At 43.4% G+C, this 13,790-nt stretch overlaps 2 protein-coding genes across 3 annotated transcripts; one reads left to right on the plus strand and one right to left on the minus strand.

Moving 5' to 3' along the window:
• Positions 1 to 246: 246 nt before the first annotated feature.
• eme1 (essential meiotic structure-specific endonuclease 1) lies at positions 247 to 6,802 on the minus strand. Of its 2 annotated transcripts, XM_076093087.1 has the most exons (9): positions 6,352 to 6,802; positions 4,900 to 5,577; positions 4,656 to 4,783; positions 4,370 to 4,468; positions 3,348 to 3,469; positions 3,011 to 3,149; positions 2,159 to 2,274; positions 1,882 to 2,071; positions 247 to 569 (listed from the first exon to the last, which is right to left on the minus strand). In XM_076093087.1, exons 2-9 carry the CDS (start codon positions 5,549 to 5,551, stop codon positions 396 to 398), a joined length of 1,620 nt encoding a protein of 539 aa, XP_075949202.1. In that variant the 5' UTR covers positions 5,552 to 5,577; positions 6,352 to 6,802; the 3' UTR covers positions 247 to 395. The 2 variants fall into 2 exon arrangements, with proteins under 2 accessions (XP_075949202.1, XP_075949204.1); XM_076093089.1 differs by lacking the exon at positions 6,352 to 6,802 and having other exon boundaries at positions 4,900 to 6,268.
• Positions 6,778 to 9,219, plus strand: mrpl27 (mitochondrial ribosomal protein L27). Its single transcript, XM_076093090.1, has 4 exons — positions 6,778 to 6,914; positions 7,270 to 7,398; positions 8,301 to 8,368; positions 8,469 to 9,219. The coding sequence occupies exons 1-4, from the start codon at positions 6,875 to 6,877 to the stop codon at positions 8,673 to 8,675; spliced, it is 444 nt and encodes a 147-aa protein (XP_075949205.1). The 5' UTR covers positions 6,778 to 6,874; the 3' UTR covers positions 8,676 to 9,219.
• The last annotated feature ends 4,571 nt before the right edge of the window (positions 9,220 to 13,790 follow it).

A 13,790-nucleotide genomic window follows, 5' to 3' on the forward strand; every position in this document is an offset into this window, starting at 1 on the left:
GACTTCTTTTTGGAACCAAAGGAGTCGCCCCCTGCTGGTCAGTAGAGAGAATGCCGGTTTTAAGACACTTCCGCATCGGCTTCACTTGGCATAACCGGAAGTTGCCGCCTGGTTTTCCGTAGTTTGTGCCGTTAGCACTGTTAGCATTGCGTCGCCGCCTCAGGCATCACCATGTTGAGAGCCAGTGAAAGGCAACGGACATGCTCAGAATCTTGCAACCTTAAATGATTGCGATATTCAAAAATGCAATTTTCATAAAACTTTAATATATACATAAGAAACATTTGATTTTATGTAAAAACTAAAAAAAGAATTCTAACTTCACAGTTTAAAAATCCAATGCTCTAACAGAAACTGCCACAGTCCAAAGATGAGAAAAATGTTATTTCAAAAGGTCAGACGGAGTCCAGAGTCTGCTGAGGATCGCAGGAGTTCATCATGAGGAAGAGGCGTTTGGAAAGCTCCGGACCGACGCGTCGAGTCGTGGAGGTGACGCCTTCTCCTCGGCGGATCACGAGGTCAGACAGCAGGGAGATCCTCTCGCGGTCGGTCTTGCAAAGATTGTAAGCCTGCACAAAGACGGGGAAATATTTCATATAGACAAAAAGAAAAGAAACTGGAAAGTTTGCAGATGTGACTGAAAGTGGTTCGATATTTAAACCCCCATAAAAGAGTCATTCCCTTGTAGGCTGCACTTACTTGACATCTTGAGGCAATAAAGATGCATTTGTAGTGGAAGCTATACTTGCATTGAAGCATATTTAAAAAAACATTTTAAAAAGTGCTCTTATGATGCTCTTTACAAGGGGAAAAGCAGTAAATAAAGAATATTTAATCCACAGAAGAACAGGAAGGAATTCAGGAAGATGTGAGCTTCTCCCGGGCCAGTCTGACTTCCCCTATATTCATTCTGCAATATTCTAAATATAGCATTGACTAAACCCAATATTGTATAATATAAAACCGTTCTTTTAGGTGGCTTTCATCTACCGCAAGTAATCCACTGACTCTGGGTAACAACGTCATCACTCCCCTTCAAAACACCCAAACTATCCCTTTGGTGCCCGATAATCAGGAATATAAGTTTTAAAGGAACGGCAACATATTGCTGCAACCGTGACAAAAGCAATCTGCTCATTATTTTCCTATTATGACAAGAAAACAAGATTTTTACAGTATAAGTTATAACAAAAATGTTTTAGTCATTACTACGAACCAAATCATTGCATTTTTCAAAAGAAATTGCAATAACGAGAAATTATAATAATAATAATAATCAATAACAAAAACACAAGTTTGTTTGTACTGTATCAAAAAGACAACGAGTCTAACCGACAAAATTCCATAAACCAACCTCCACAAAGCTGAGGAGGGATTGTAATTATGTGTAAACTCATATCTCATATTCATGGACTACTTTATTGCCTTTGTACAAGCCCTGTAGAGAAACATGTTAAGTATCACATGCGTTAGAAAGAAGCAAAGGTTGAATATCCTGTTAAAAATACTTATGTATATATTTTGCAGCCTGTTAACACCTGCTGTTTCTAAATCATCTAAAAACAAATTGGCCCCTTGACATGTAAACAGTGCTTTTATCAGTGAACTGTTTGTGATGGTCACATGATCGCGTGCGCCGCCAACTTTCAAGAAAACCGAGGTGCACAACCAAGCACCGCACTGCGCCCCACGCACTGGCCATGATTAAGTCATTTTCTGGTGCACCATGGCACGGGGTTAAGGTTACCCCTGGGCCTTTCCACAGCACTCTGCGAGGGCCAACGTCCCCGGGGAGAGGCCCAAGGAGGGGATCCTCCCACACCGAGTGGAAATGTAGTTAACGTGGCCGCTGTGAGCAGTGTGTCAGCAGTGAGCGTGTACCTTCTTGAGCAGCTGTGGGGAGGGATACGCTGCCAGGATGGCCGAGGCCATGTCCGGACTGACTCTGTTGAACTGCTGGATCTGTCTCTTCCACACCTGCAGGAGTCCCTTCCCGGCTTTGTTTACCCGCTGCCCCCCCGCCCACTCGCTCTCCAGGTAGAACGAGAAGCCCGTCTTCTCCCTCTCTCGCCTGCGAAACACACACAGAGGAAACCACCGTTTAAACTGGGAGGGGGGGGGGGGGGGGGTAAAGAGGAGGAGCTGTGAGATTGCTCACTTGAAGGGGGCTTCAGCCACCGCTCTGGTCGTCATGGTGATGTGATCCGAGAAGTCCTTCCAGGTTAACAAGAAGCGGACGGAGACGCCGGTGTGAAGCTGGAGATGCACCACTGCCTGATGGGATGCACGGAGGACCGAACAATGTGAGTCACTATCGAACAATAATCCCGTAAAATAAATGATTTATTTTCCCCTGAAAAAAAATCTAAATCAAGATGTTTGGAGTGGTAGCCAGAGACCCTTTCATTTGTCATTTGACAAGGCAAACACTGAAAACCACTATTGAGGGGCACATGCCACTAAATGTCACCTTAAGGTGATGGGATTTTCAGGTCAATGAATGGTACCTTTAAGGTGTTATTTTTCAGTATTCAGATCTATTACAGGTTTATGTGGATTGACGGGTTTTTAAGGGGTAAAGATTCCTTAAAGTATGCAAATAACATTACAGGGACCCATTCATCTTTGCCACCTTCACTTAAGATGCAAATCAAGGGATTCACCTGAAGCATGGGGATAGATCAACTAGATTTATGGATAAATTAATGGATTATATTAAGATTGGTTTTGAAATTAGAGCCCCGATAAATAATGGGTTAATTTTAAGGGATTTCCCCTCCATATAAAGCCCTCAAACCATGCAGACAATCCATTAAAATATTACGATTTTCTTTAATCAAACAAAAATCCATTTATTTTCCATTAATAATGCTCTAAAATCCAATTTCAGAGAAGACATCATCGGTGACTGATGAATGAATCGGATCAGTTTCACAGTGAAGAATTTAACAAAGTCTGTTTCAGATCATGTAAAATGCTCATGGACGTCTTCCTCCACTAGCCGACCTACCTCCTCCACCTCGACTCGCGACACCTCGACACGCGCCTCATCTCCGCCGTTCTTCTTCCTCTTCCTCCCTTTCCCTCCCCCTCGCTCCTCGCCAGCCACTGCCTCTCGAAAACGCTTCTGGCTCTGCGACTTCTGGGATCTGCAGGCGGACCAAAATAAAACGTGAACCACCGGTCAGCTCCCTTTGGCCCGCCTCCCGTCCTTTACGCATATTTCTCGCCCTGAATTATGAAGACGTCACCTGAGGCTCCGGGTAAATTATGACGGGCACGTTTCAATATTTCCTCCTATTTGATAGACTAAACGATGATTTGAAAGCGAGGCTGTCCTTCCCTACCTGAAGTATTTCTCCAGGTCGATGACCGCCAGGCTGAGGACCTTACCGGGGTGACGCCTCTGCTGCTCCTGCACCCAGGACGTCAGAGTGGGACCAGAGCCACACTGGCCACGCCCCTCTTCCTGCATGAGACACACCCACATGCACCAGCCCACGGCTGTAAATAAACACTAGAACACCTTTGCTATTTACCAAATGTGGATTAATCCACCACTGAAAATAGTCCCGAACAAAAGCAACTACAAGGTTTTTTTTAGGACACTATATACAGTATTTGTGAGGCCTCTTGTCTGTTTCGAGTGAAGCCGATGCGGAAGTGTCTTCAACTTGCATTCTCTCTACTGACCAGCAGGGGGCGACTCCTCTGGTTCCAAAATGAGTCCGATTGTATAGAAGTCTATGAGAAAATGACTCTACTTGTCTCTTGATTAATTTAGCGTTCTACGTTAATCACAGTACCCGCGGCTGCGTGCAAACGGAAATATTAGTGGAATTCATTCCCATTAGCCATGTAAACAACTCAGAAGTAATATTGTCTTTCTTCGGAACACGAGTATTTTGGGCATGTAGACGTAGTCGGTGACAAAGGTGTAGAACATGAGCCTTCTGTCATGGAAAGCTTTTGGTATTTCTATTTGAACAAAAAAAGCATCTCGCTCATTCTCCCTCCTTTAGTGGTGCTTTTTACGTACTGTGACAAGCAAACCGCACTCAGCGGTAATATGTACTAATATGTTGTAATAGGAATGATGTATATATTATGGACATATGTTTATAGCTATGTAATATTGCTAAATACCTTCTGCATAGCTATATGGTCATTAGAGTGACTTGAATTATTCATATGTATTGGTACTCATGAACATACTTCTACTCATTACTCTGTTGCTATATTGTTTTGACATCCCTCCGTCTGTTCTGCTCTCACCTCAGTTTATATTCTCACGTCTCTGTCCTGCTGCTCGGCGTAATCTGGGTCTCATTTTAAAAAGCGGCAGTCGCTGCGTTCATGCCGCACCAACCTGAACGTAGCCGTGGATCAGGGTGACAAAGTCGTCAACCGTCATCTGCATCACGACGTGGGCCTCCGGCACACACACACCGCCGCCGTCGTCGTCTGGCTGGAGACATGCAGGGGAGACAGACGGGAGACGACCGGTCCCAAACAATGGATGAACGCTCGTAAAACTGCCTCTTAAACCACTGTCCCATTTGTCTCAAGTATATATATATATATATATATATATATTCATGCATCACCCTGAATGGAGCGCAGCAGTTAGGGAGATAACATGTGTGTGTTATCACCTGGGCACAGGGAGCCCTCCTCATCCAGCTGACGCTGCGTGGGACAGGTTGTTTCTCTATGGCGCAGCTGCAGCCCAGAGCCTGCACCGACGCCAGCAGAGTGCCGCCTCCTTCCAGCTGTAAGAGAGCTGCAGACACCAACAAATAAATAAAATCACGTCCAAGAACCACACCCAGGACACAGCTTGAATAATGCCATCCAAGCACGTGGGCTTTGTTTGCAGTATGAAATGAACCTACAGACCTGGGTCCACAGCCACCACCATGTGCTTGATGCACTCCTCGGGCCTCAAGGCCTTAGCGGCCTCCGCCAGATCTTTCCTCTCTGCTTTCTGTCTCTCTTTTTCCTCCCTTAGCGTCTCCTTGCCCTTCTGCTGTCCCTCCCTGGCCTGCCTCCTCCGCAGAGCCTCCTCCCGGGAGGCCTGGATCTCCTCCTCCGTCCGCTTGGCGGGTTTCCTCCTGGCAGGAGAGGTGTCACCAGATGAGACCCCGGGGCTCACTGTTCTCACCTGATGGAGGCCGAGCGGCCGCTCTGACTCCGCAGACCCGTTCTGGGGGAGGAGCCGGGCGCTGGCCAGATCGGATGGCGAGCAGCGCTCAGCATCTTCCCCATTACCGGCGGCGGAGGAGGCGCTAATCGCATTGCCTTGCCTCTGCTTGAGTCTCTGTGCCAAAGGGACATAAGGCGCGCAGTCATCAGAATCGCTGCTGATCATCAGCACATCAGCCCCCGCGCAAGCGCCCGCGTTGCCCTTCGACGTGGCTTTTGCATCGGAGCACTCTGAGTCCGGTTTCCCAGCGTGGCTCCGGGAGGCTCTGCCTCGACCCGGCTGGAGGAAGTCAAACACAGGCAACTCCTCATCGAGTTCACTGGTGGAGTCACTGTAGCTGCTCATGGTGCTTCACGTGCAAGCACAGGTTCCTGTATTTGAGATAAGAACACATTTTTTAAATTACATCGAAAGGACCAAGCTTTGGGCCAGACGTATCTTTTCTTCTACACACAGACACCCAACCAAGCTTCATTCAGAAATCTTAAAAAAAAAAAAAAGAAAAGGAAAGTTTATCTTAATTTAAAGCCAGATCATAACCTAAAATACACAGTAAGCATTGTTATTCTTCTAACTTCGGCCTGCACATAACCCACCAAGCAGAACTTATTCCAGTAAAATTGTGATTTATATATATATATACTGTATGCTTGTTAACCCTATAAATACTATAGTTATGAAAATCCGCCTGGTCTTTTTTCTTCAATAAATGTGTTAGACAATGTCCTTTTTGAAAATTATTTTGCTCCTTTTTTCAGGAGAAATGTAACTTTCAAAATCAGGCAAGTATTTGTCATTATTATATGTTATAAATGCTTAACGCCCACAACCGTGTTTTGGTGTCAGAGAAAAAAGGATGTCACTGAGCAGTAACGTTGGCTTCCATAATGTATCCATGCTCGGCTGAGATGGATACATTACTTCTAGCTTTGCAACCATTGGGCAGAACTTGCCGATAAGAAAATACGTTACTTTTTTTACTTTGTTTGGCGCAGCATTTATGTTCCCTCAAAAAGAAAAAGGCGCACCAAGGCTGAGCCAAGCCCAATGTTACACACATCGAAAACATTCACCAACACTGAGCAGCCGACGTTAACAGAAAGAGGCGAAGTCAGCTGGAAGCTCACTCTGCTTTCAATACTCACTTTACACGAAATCTCGCATGCAGATGCGGGTTATTTACTAACTAGATTTAGCACACTGTCTGCACGTAAAGTAGTTTTTGCATAAGAGCCCATTTGATTTCCCGGGTAATGTTGCATTCAGGTTTATCGGACGACCCTAAACTTCCGTTCTCTTTTAGCCTATGCTCTTAACGTTAAACTCATTTCGTAAGTGAACCATTTTAGTTTCGTTTATAAAAACCTAAAAGTATAAACTCAGTCATAAACTCAGAATACTACAAACTTCAACGCATTTAAAATATTGTTGTTTTTTGTTTCTTTTAGGCATTTCAAATATTGCTTGTAGTTTTTTTTTTATAAAGCTAACTTAAGCGTTACTTTTGATGGCATTTCAATAGTTTTGATGTCATTTCACTACAGCTCAGGGTCAGTATTTGTAATCTGCTGATACGGTCGGGCTTCTTTCTTAGGGATCTTGGACGCAGCAAATAAAACAACCGGATGTGACGCAAATACGCAGACGACGTGAGTGACATCGTTCAAGATGGCGGCGCTGGCGTCCTTGATGCTGAAGTCCAGAGCAGGTATCTAAATTTAGGTTTTATACGTTCTCCCAATATTTACAAGTTGCTCGTGCGAACGTGAGAAATACTCATATTTATTCTCAGCAGCTCCGTGCTTTCTGTAAAATGTTTGCAACGTTTTAAATCTGTTACATGCTAATTTAGCTAACTAGCAGAGCTAGCTCAATGTGTAAATCAGCACCGAATGTCACAGACACTTCATGCATATGAGCAAACGACTTCAGACGTTCGCAGGGAATTACTGGCGTTTGGTCATTCGTGACACACTAACTTAAGTTGGTTCTTCGTTATGGGATGTGGTAACTGTCTGTAATTATGTGACTTGACGTGAATTTGTTCGTGCTGCTGGTTTCAGGTCTGCTGGTACCTGGCCAGACCTCTCTGCTGGACTCTGTGAGGTTTGCATCCAAGAAGGCCGGTGGCAGCAGCAAAAACGTCGGCGGAAAGAGCCCCGGCCGCAGATATGGCTTTAAGAAACAAGATGGTAATAACACATCGTTTTAAACCACTTCCCTTAAGTGCTGTAGCTATACATCCTCAAGTTAATTGTGTTCAACGTGACAGCCTGGTACTACACAGATTATTATTGTTCAAACTACAGTAAAAAAGATAAGCAGATGCACAACATTAGGTGAAATTAATCACATATTGTTAAAGGAGAAGGCTGGAAATTTAGCATGTTTTTCTCACTTTGAATAACCCAGATGGAAAAAAACAACTTGTGAAAAAAACCAAACAATGTATTTATATGAAATCCACCTAGCCCAAATAATGCAGTCTAATACAACAGAGACAATGCACTAAATCCTCCATCATGGAGGTAAAAATATATATTTTGACCCTTGAAGGAGTATTTTTGTCACCTTATCCTGTAAGCTGTCATGTTGAGTTGCGTCTGCGTGAAATGCTGAGTGAGTTTGAATTGGGCTTTTATTGGGAAAGGTTTAAAAAAAACGAGTGGAGCTGTTGTGTGCAGCCATTGACAATATGGAAAATAATATAGAGTTGTTGCCTGTTCATGCTCCGTGGTTTTATTTTTCATTCTCTCATAAGTATAGACCTACTGGGCTACACCGTGTTTTGACTTGGCGTCGGTAGCGTTTGCGCAATGCACCCTGGTACATGTAGGCACTCCAGCTCCATGTGCAGAAGAACTGTCTCTGTCAATATAGCACACACTGAGAACACGTTGCTCCCATGGACTACATTTACCACCAGCCCTGAGTGGACAGCAACATAAAAGTTAGAGTTTTAGCTTGAACCTAACGGCCATTTTGGAGGCTGAAGTTTGGGCTGCTGTAGCACTGTATGCTATTACACAGAGGCGTTCACATAATGTGGACAATAACAGGAGTTATCTAACGTCTCTTTCCATCTGGTCCCAAGGTAATTATGTCCATGCGGGTAACATCCTAGCAACACAGAGGCTGATGAGGTATCACCCAGGAGCGCACGTAAGCAACACTTTCTGTTTAAACTCAAACGTCGATCCGGTGTAGTGAAAATGTACACATTGTCACCGCGCATCTCTCCTCCTGTCCCCCCGTCCCGCAGGTGGGCATGGGAACCAACAAGACGCTCTTTGCTCTGGAGGAGGGCTACATCAGGTTCACCAAGGAGGTCTACGTCCCGCCGCCACGCAGCCTCGAGGCCACCCGGGTCATCACCAAGCTGCCCAAAGGAGCCGTACTCTACAAGACCTTCATCAGCGTCCTGCCACTCAAACAGGAGGGTAAGTTTAAACTGGTGGACATGGTCTAAGACTGGACTGCACTGGACTGGACTGGGACGTCGTTGTTTCCCAGGTATTCTCGCGGTGGACCCCGTTCGAGAAGGATTTGTTTTTGACACTTTCGCTGATTTCTGGAGATCTAAGTGAAGAGCACACCATCAGCCAGAGAGCGGTCGGTGGACACCTGCAGACTCTCCCTGGCTTCCTGTCTCTGAGTTCCATAAATATGTGACACAATCTATGGCACCTACAAACAGAAGTTAAACTCTGTCACGCATGGATTTTTATTTATTGTTTTTCAGTTTATTTTCACAAAACGTAACTGAATAAACTGTATAAAGAAAAACATTTCCAGTGAACATTTACAGATTTTGTGTTATTGGAGTCAACACTGTGGTGATTTCCTGTATTTGATCATAATCTCATCCCAATGTAGTCCATGGTATGGGTACATAACTACGGTGTCATTTGTTACAGTGACCGTTCACTGAGATGCTTCGTGTTCACTCAGGACAACCCACCTAATGAGCTGTGCTGTAATACTGAACTGTATTAAAGTTTTATGTGAAAGTCTTTACATGTAATGACTTGGGTTTTGTGTCAGGGGTATTTATCGTGTGATATATTAGTATTTGTGAGTTTCTCTGCTTCAGTGATGAGCAGAGAGAATGATGGAGCCTGCTGAAGTGAACGAGCTTTTCAGGAGAGGAGCTCCAGTAGCGGTTGTTGAGACTCGCCCGATTGGACGCCGTAATTCACACACGACAAATAGGCAGAGGAGCACAAAACGGCACCATTTCTGCATAAAAACCACTCTGTCCACATGACCCCAATCAATTATGTTACTCACGTCCTTGACCGAAGATAAATTCGGACACACTGATGACTGAAGAGTTGTGCACACGCATTTAAAATGACTGACAGGACATTAGATCAGAGATGAGATTTTTCTGTAAGCCTTATCTAAGCCTAACCCCGGGGCTGTTTGGAGATTCCACTATCAACTGAATGTAACTAAGCACATTACCACAATCCTTTTTTAAAGCCAATTTTGATCAATGAGTGTTTCAAATATCAATAATTTGATTATCATTTGAGGATCACACAGATTGTTGCATATTGATTCACAGATATTTAATGTTAGAGTGATTAAGATTTGTAGCTGATCTTAAGTGTTGCATGGAGAAAATTTAGTTTGGGAAATTTGCAATACCAAAACTGACCACAAGATGTAGTACAATACTACATTACTTTATGCTCAGTTGGATTCACCAGTATTAGGTCCACATTCACATTGCTGGTTTGTTTCTTAATATATTGGAGAAAGTTACAGGAAAAAATGAGTACTTTTAAGGATACCTCAAAGGGTGAGGGTTACTCCTGGGTAAAAGGAGACCTTTATCAGGCCTCTTCATTTAAACGACCCCTGTATGGAAGTTGTTGGGAATGGTACAAGCCAGCGAGATATCTTTTCAGCATTTCTGTGAAAGAGTTTCAACAGGAATTAAGATAAAAAACAGGATCTGCTGTAGCTCAGCTGCTTGTGGTATGCAGGTGGGAGTGTGGGTAACGCCGTCATGAAGCAGAGTGATGGATGTGAGGAGTTTGTAGACATGGCGTTCTATTTCTGAGATGTTGGAGGATAACGCTGTCTAATTGGACAGCATACCAAGATGAAACTGAGCGATATCTCCATAAACCGCGAGTGTAAGCGATTGGATTATTGGACATGTGCTACGCCGCTTGTTTGTCCTCCCCTTCCAAAAGAACCAAATGACTCATGAAAGTTACTGAGTAGCCACCGGCTATTGTGCGAGATCTGCAATTCTTGGTTCTCAGTCCAGGCCGGTATCAGTGCAGGTCGTCCTCAGCAGTCACAAAGTGCAGTCTAGTTCAACACCACCTGGTTGTGGTTAGTCTTTGATCTCTGTGGTTAGTGTTTGATCGGGGTTAAAGAGTAACTGTGTCGTCATGCTTTACCTCTCAAACTCAAAGTGGCATTCATTGGTGATGAGTGCAGGCAAAACATATTTACTGTGTAAGCACTGCTTGGTCTATGAGAGTGAAACCATTTCATTTTTTTATTAGCTTAGTTCAGACAATCTCTTTTTCTTCTACAGCCTGGAAATGTCGAAAGTCAGCGTGAAAGACGTTTACTTTTAAACTACATGAGCGCAACAATCACACTAGTTTTTAGTCTCGGTTGGTAGGTCCACCACTGAAACATCTCAACAAGTGTTAGATGGATTGTCACGACCTAATCAGGAAGACGCAGACAGTTGACCAAAAAGCAAAGAGTTTATTTAGACATACACAAGACGTCTAACTACAAATGGTGGTTGCGAACGAGCCGTCCTCGTTCCTCCACGGAGTGATAGGAGAGCACCGCCAGGAAGGCGGAGCCTTATAGTGGAAGCACACTGGGCCCAGGTGCCTCCACTTAGGGCGATCACCTTTGGTACCTGCTGGCTTAAAGGAACATACACAAGTAACCAAGATAGGGAACCGTCACATGGATTAGCATGAACCTTTGCACAACACATTCATGGTTCTCAGAGGACGAAACTTACTAACTTTATTGATCCCCTGGCTTTTCCTCTAGCGCCTCCAGCAGGTATAATGTTTTTTTTTGTTTTAAATTTTAATATCTCAACAACTATGGGATGAATTTCCATGGAATTTGGTAGATATTCATGGTTCCCAGATGATGAACCCTACTGATTTTAATGTTTTTCGTACATTCTGCCAAGTAGTGAATTAATAATCCTGGTCATCCTGGGTGTTGGTACACAGCATTAGCACCCTGTGATAGTCTAAATGTTGTTTCTAGACTCCTATAGTAAAAGCCTGATGAAAACACTCGACATTCAAGATTGAATATTGGTGTCAAATCTGTTAAATTCAAAGAGGTTGAATTAAAAGCCTTCCGTACAAAAATATCAGTCTCTAAAGAATCACATTTGTCAAACATTTAAGTCCATTCTCCTATTTTACCATTCTTTGAAAAGCACAATGTAAAACCTGCCTGGGAATGGACAATGCAGAGATGTGTCATTGTCAGCCTTGGGGAGTGTACAGCCAGAGTTGTTGTCATGAGAATACCTCCAAGCAGAATCACAGTGATCCATCAACAGCTCTGCGTCAAAGCACAAGCATTCCCTTCCCGAAATTTTTCTTTTGTCCCCGATGGTGTCACCCTCTTGCCTCTAACAACCGTAGCCCCTCTTCATCATTCTGTGACTTGGCAAAACGAACTCCAGGGCCATCAGACGGACAGAAACCTGCGGATCTGTGCCGGGCAGTAGGAGGAAGACATTCCCCGGAGTGCCGCGGGTTGTTGACCGGGGTGGTGCGTGTCTTCATTGAGGTTTGAGTTGTGACCCTGGGGATGGACTGATGGGTGAACATCCAGAGAGTGCAGATTTGCAGCTGGAATGTCAACGGATTGGCGAAGGGTTTCTTCATACGTCGGTGGAGGCCAGAATGGAATGTGACAAAAGGAAATATTTTGATCTAATATACAGTATCTAAACGTGTAGTTTAAAGGTGACTCCCAGATTTGTACACACAAAGATCAGTTTACAACAGCTGTGTAATAACTAAGGCTGTCAAAAATCTGAGAAAACAACCAGAAGGATGTCCGCAGGGTTTTTTCAGGTTTGGCTCGAAATCTACACATTTATAACAGAAAGGCTGTTTTGCAATACAGGTATTTATACCAACAAGGGAAGATGTAACAAAAAGATGCTATTTGTATCATTCGTATCATTATGTGAAATGTTACAGCATCGCTCGGCAACGCCTCCAATTTGTCCATCAATTCCAATAGGTCTAGTATGGAGTCCCAAAATGCCAAAAGGTGATTTTTTTTTTTTTTTTCTTTTTTAATCTTGTTGTGTACAATTTAATTATCTTGTGGGAAGAAGTTAATTATCTTGTGCGCACAAGATAATTAACTTCTTCCCACAAGAAAAAGAAAGAGAGTAATGAGCCCCCAATGTCCCGTAAGGACAACCACGGGGTGGCACAACCACTATTAGAGATTATTTGTGATATGAGATAAAATTACTGGAAGTCACCATTTTTAACATAGTAAACTGTGACCTTGGGTATCACAAGCTTGGGACAATTACAACCAAACCAAAATTTTCATACTGTTTTGGCAATTGGATGCAGATCTGTCTTTTGCTGTAATATTGTTTCTTTGTTCATCTACTTTGTCACTGTAGTCAGACAGTCAGGGACATAAAAGGCTTCACAGCAGAAAAACTGAGTATTGATTACAACAGATTTAATAATGAAACCTACCTTCATCTGAAATGCTGTCACGCACTGTCAGGCATAAGTCTGGATTGGACTCCATCAGTTCAAGAAGGATGTCTTCTTCCACTGCTGTGTCAGTTTCATCAAAAATGTGAAGTTCAGCTGCATCATGGAGCCCAAACTTGTTTTTGACTACAGGATGATGAGCATGACAACAGATAAAGATAAACGGGTTTTAACTGCACATAATAACTGACTGATGAACCATATTATCTATAAAACGTATCTGAAATTGCATGCTTTGACTTAACAGCAGTATTATGATGTTGCATTGTAGCCATTACCAACATTGTAGTGTACAAAACAAAACAGTAACTTTCATAAGCAAGTTGAAAACTAAAAGCACCATCAGCCGTCTACTAATGTTTATAGCTGTAATGGCAGACAAACTGTTTTCCAGTTGTGGCAACACTTGGATTTTTAGCTAAGCAACCAAGAGAATCCAGATAAGGGAATTTAAAAACTTTTTATTTTACACAAGATGTTACTCACCTTCATTGATGAATTCCAAATAGGTGAAACCAAGCTGTAATCGGATGTACTTCTTGGTACTCTGGTATTTCACCTTCAGCAGCATGATGACATCTTGCAGAAACTGCACACAGTGGAAGAAGCTAGCTGTTCAACTTTCTCCAGGCAAGGAGTTATTAAACATATCTCAAGTCAAACAAGTGGCTAAAGTTACAGGCTATAGAGATGCCGAGTCTACAATTACCATTTTAGTATCAATTAGGCAGGCGCTGCTCCTCTATTGTCAGTGTCGCAGTTTGGCACACACCCGCGCACGTAAGCTTTGTTGAGATGCCCTGTACTGCGATAAA

Source organism: Anarhichas minor, unplaced genomic scaffold (genome assembly GCF_050575085.1).
Source record: "Anarhichas minor isolate MPS153535 unplaced genomic scaffold, ASM5057508v1 ptg000017l, whole genome shotgun sequence".
NCBI classification, from domain to species: Eukaryota; Metazoa; Chordata; class Actinopteri; order Perciformes; family Anarhichadidae; genus Anarhichas; species Anarhichas minor.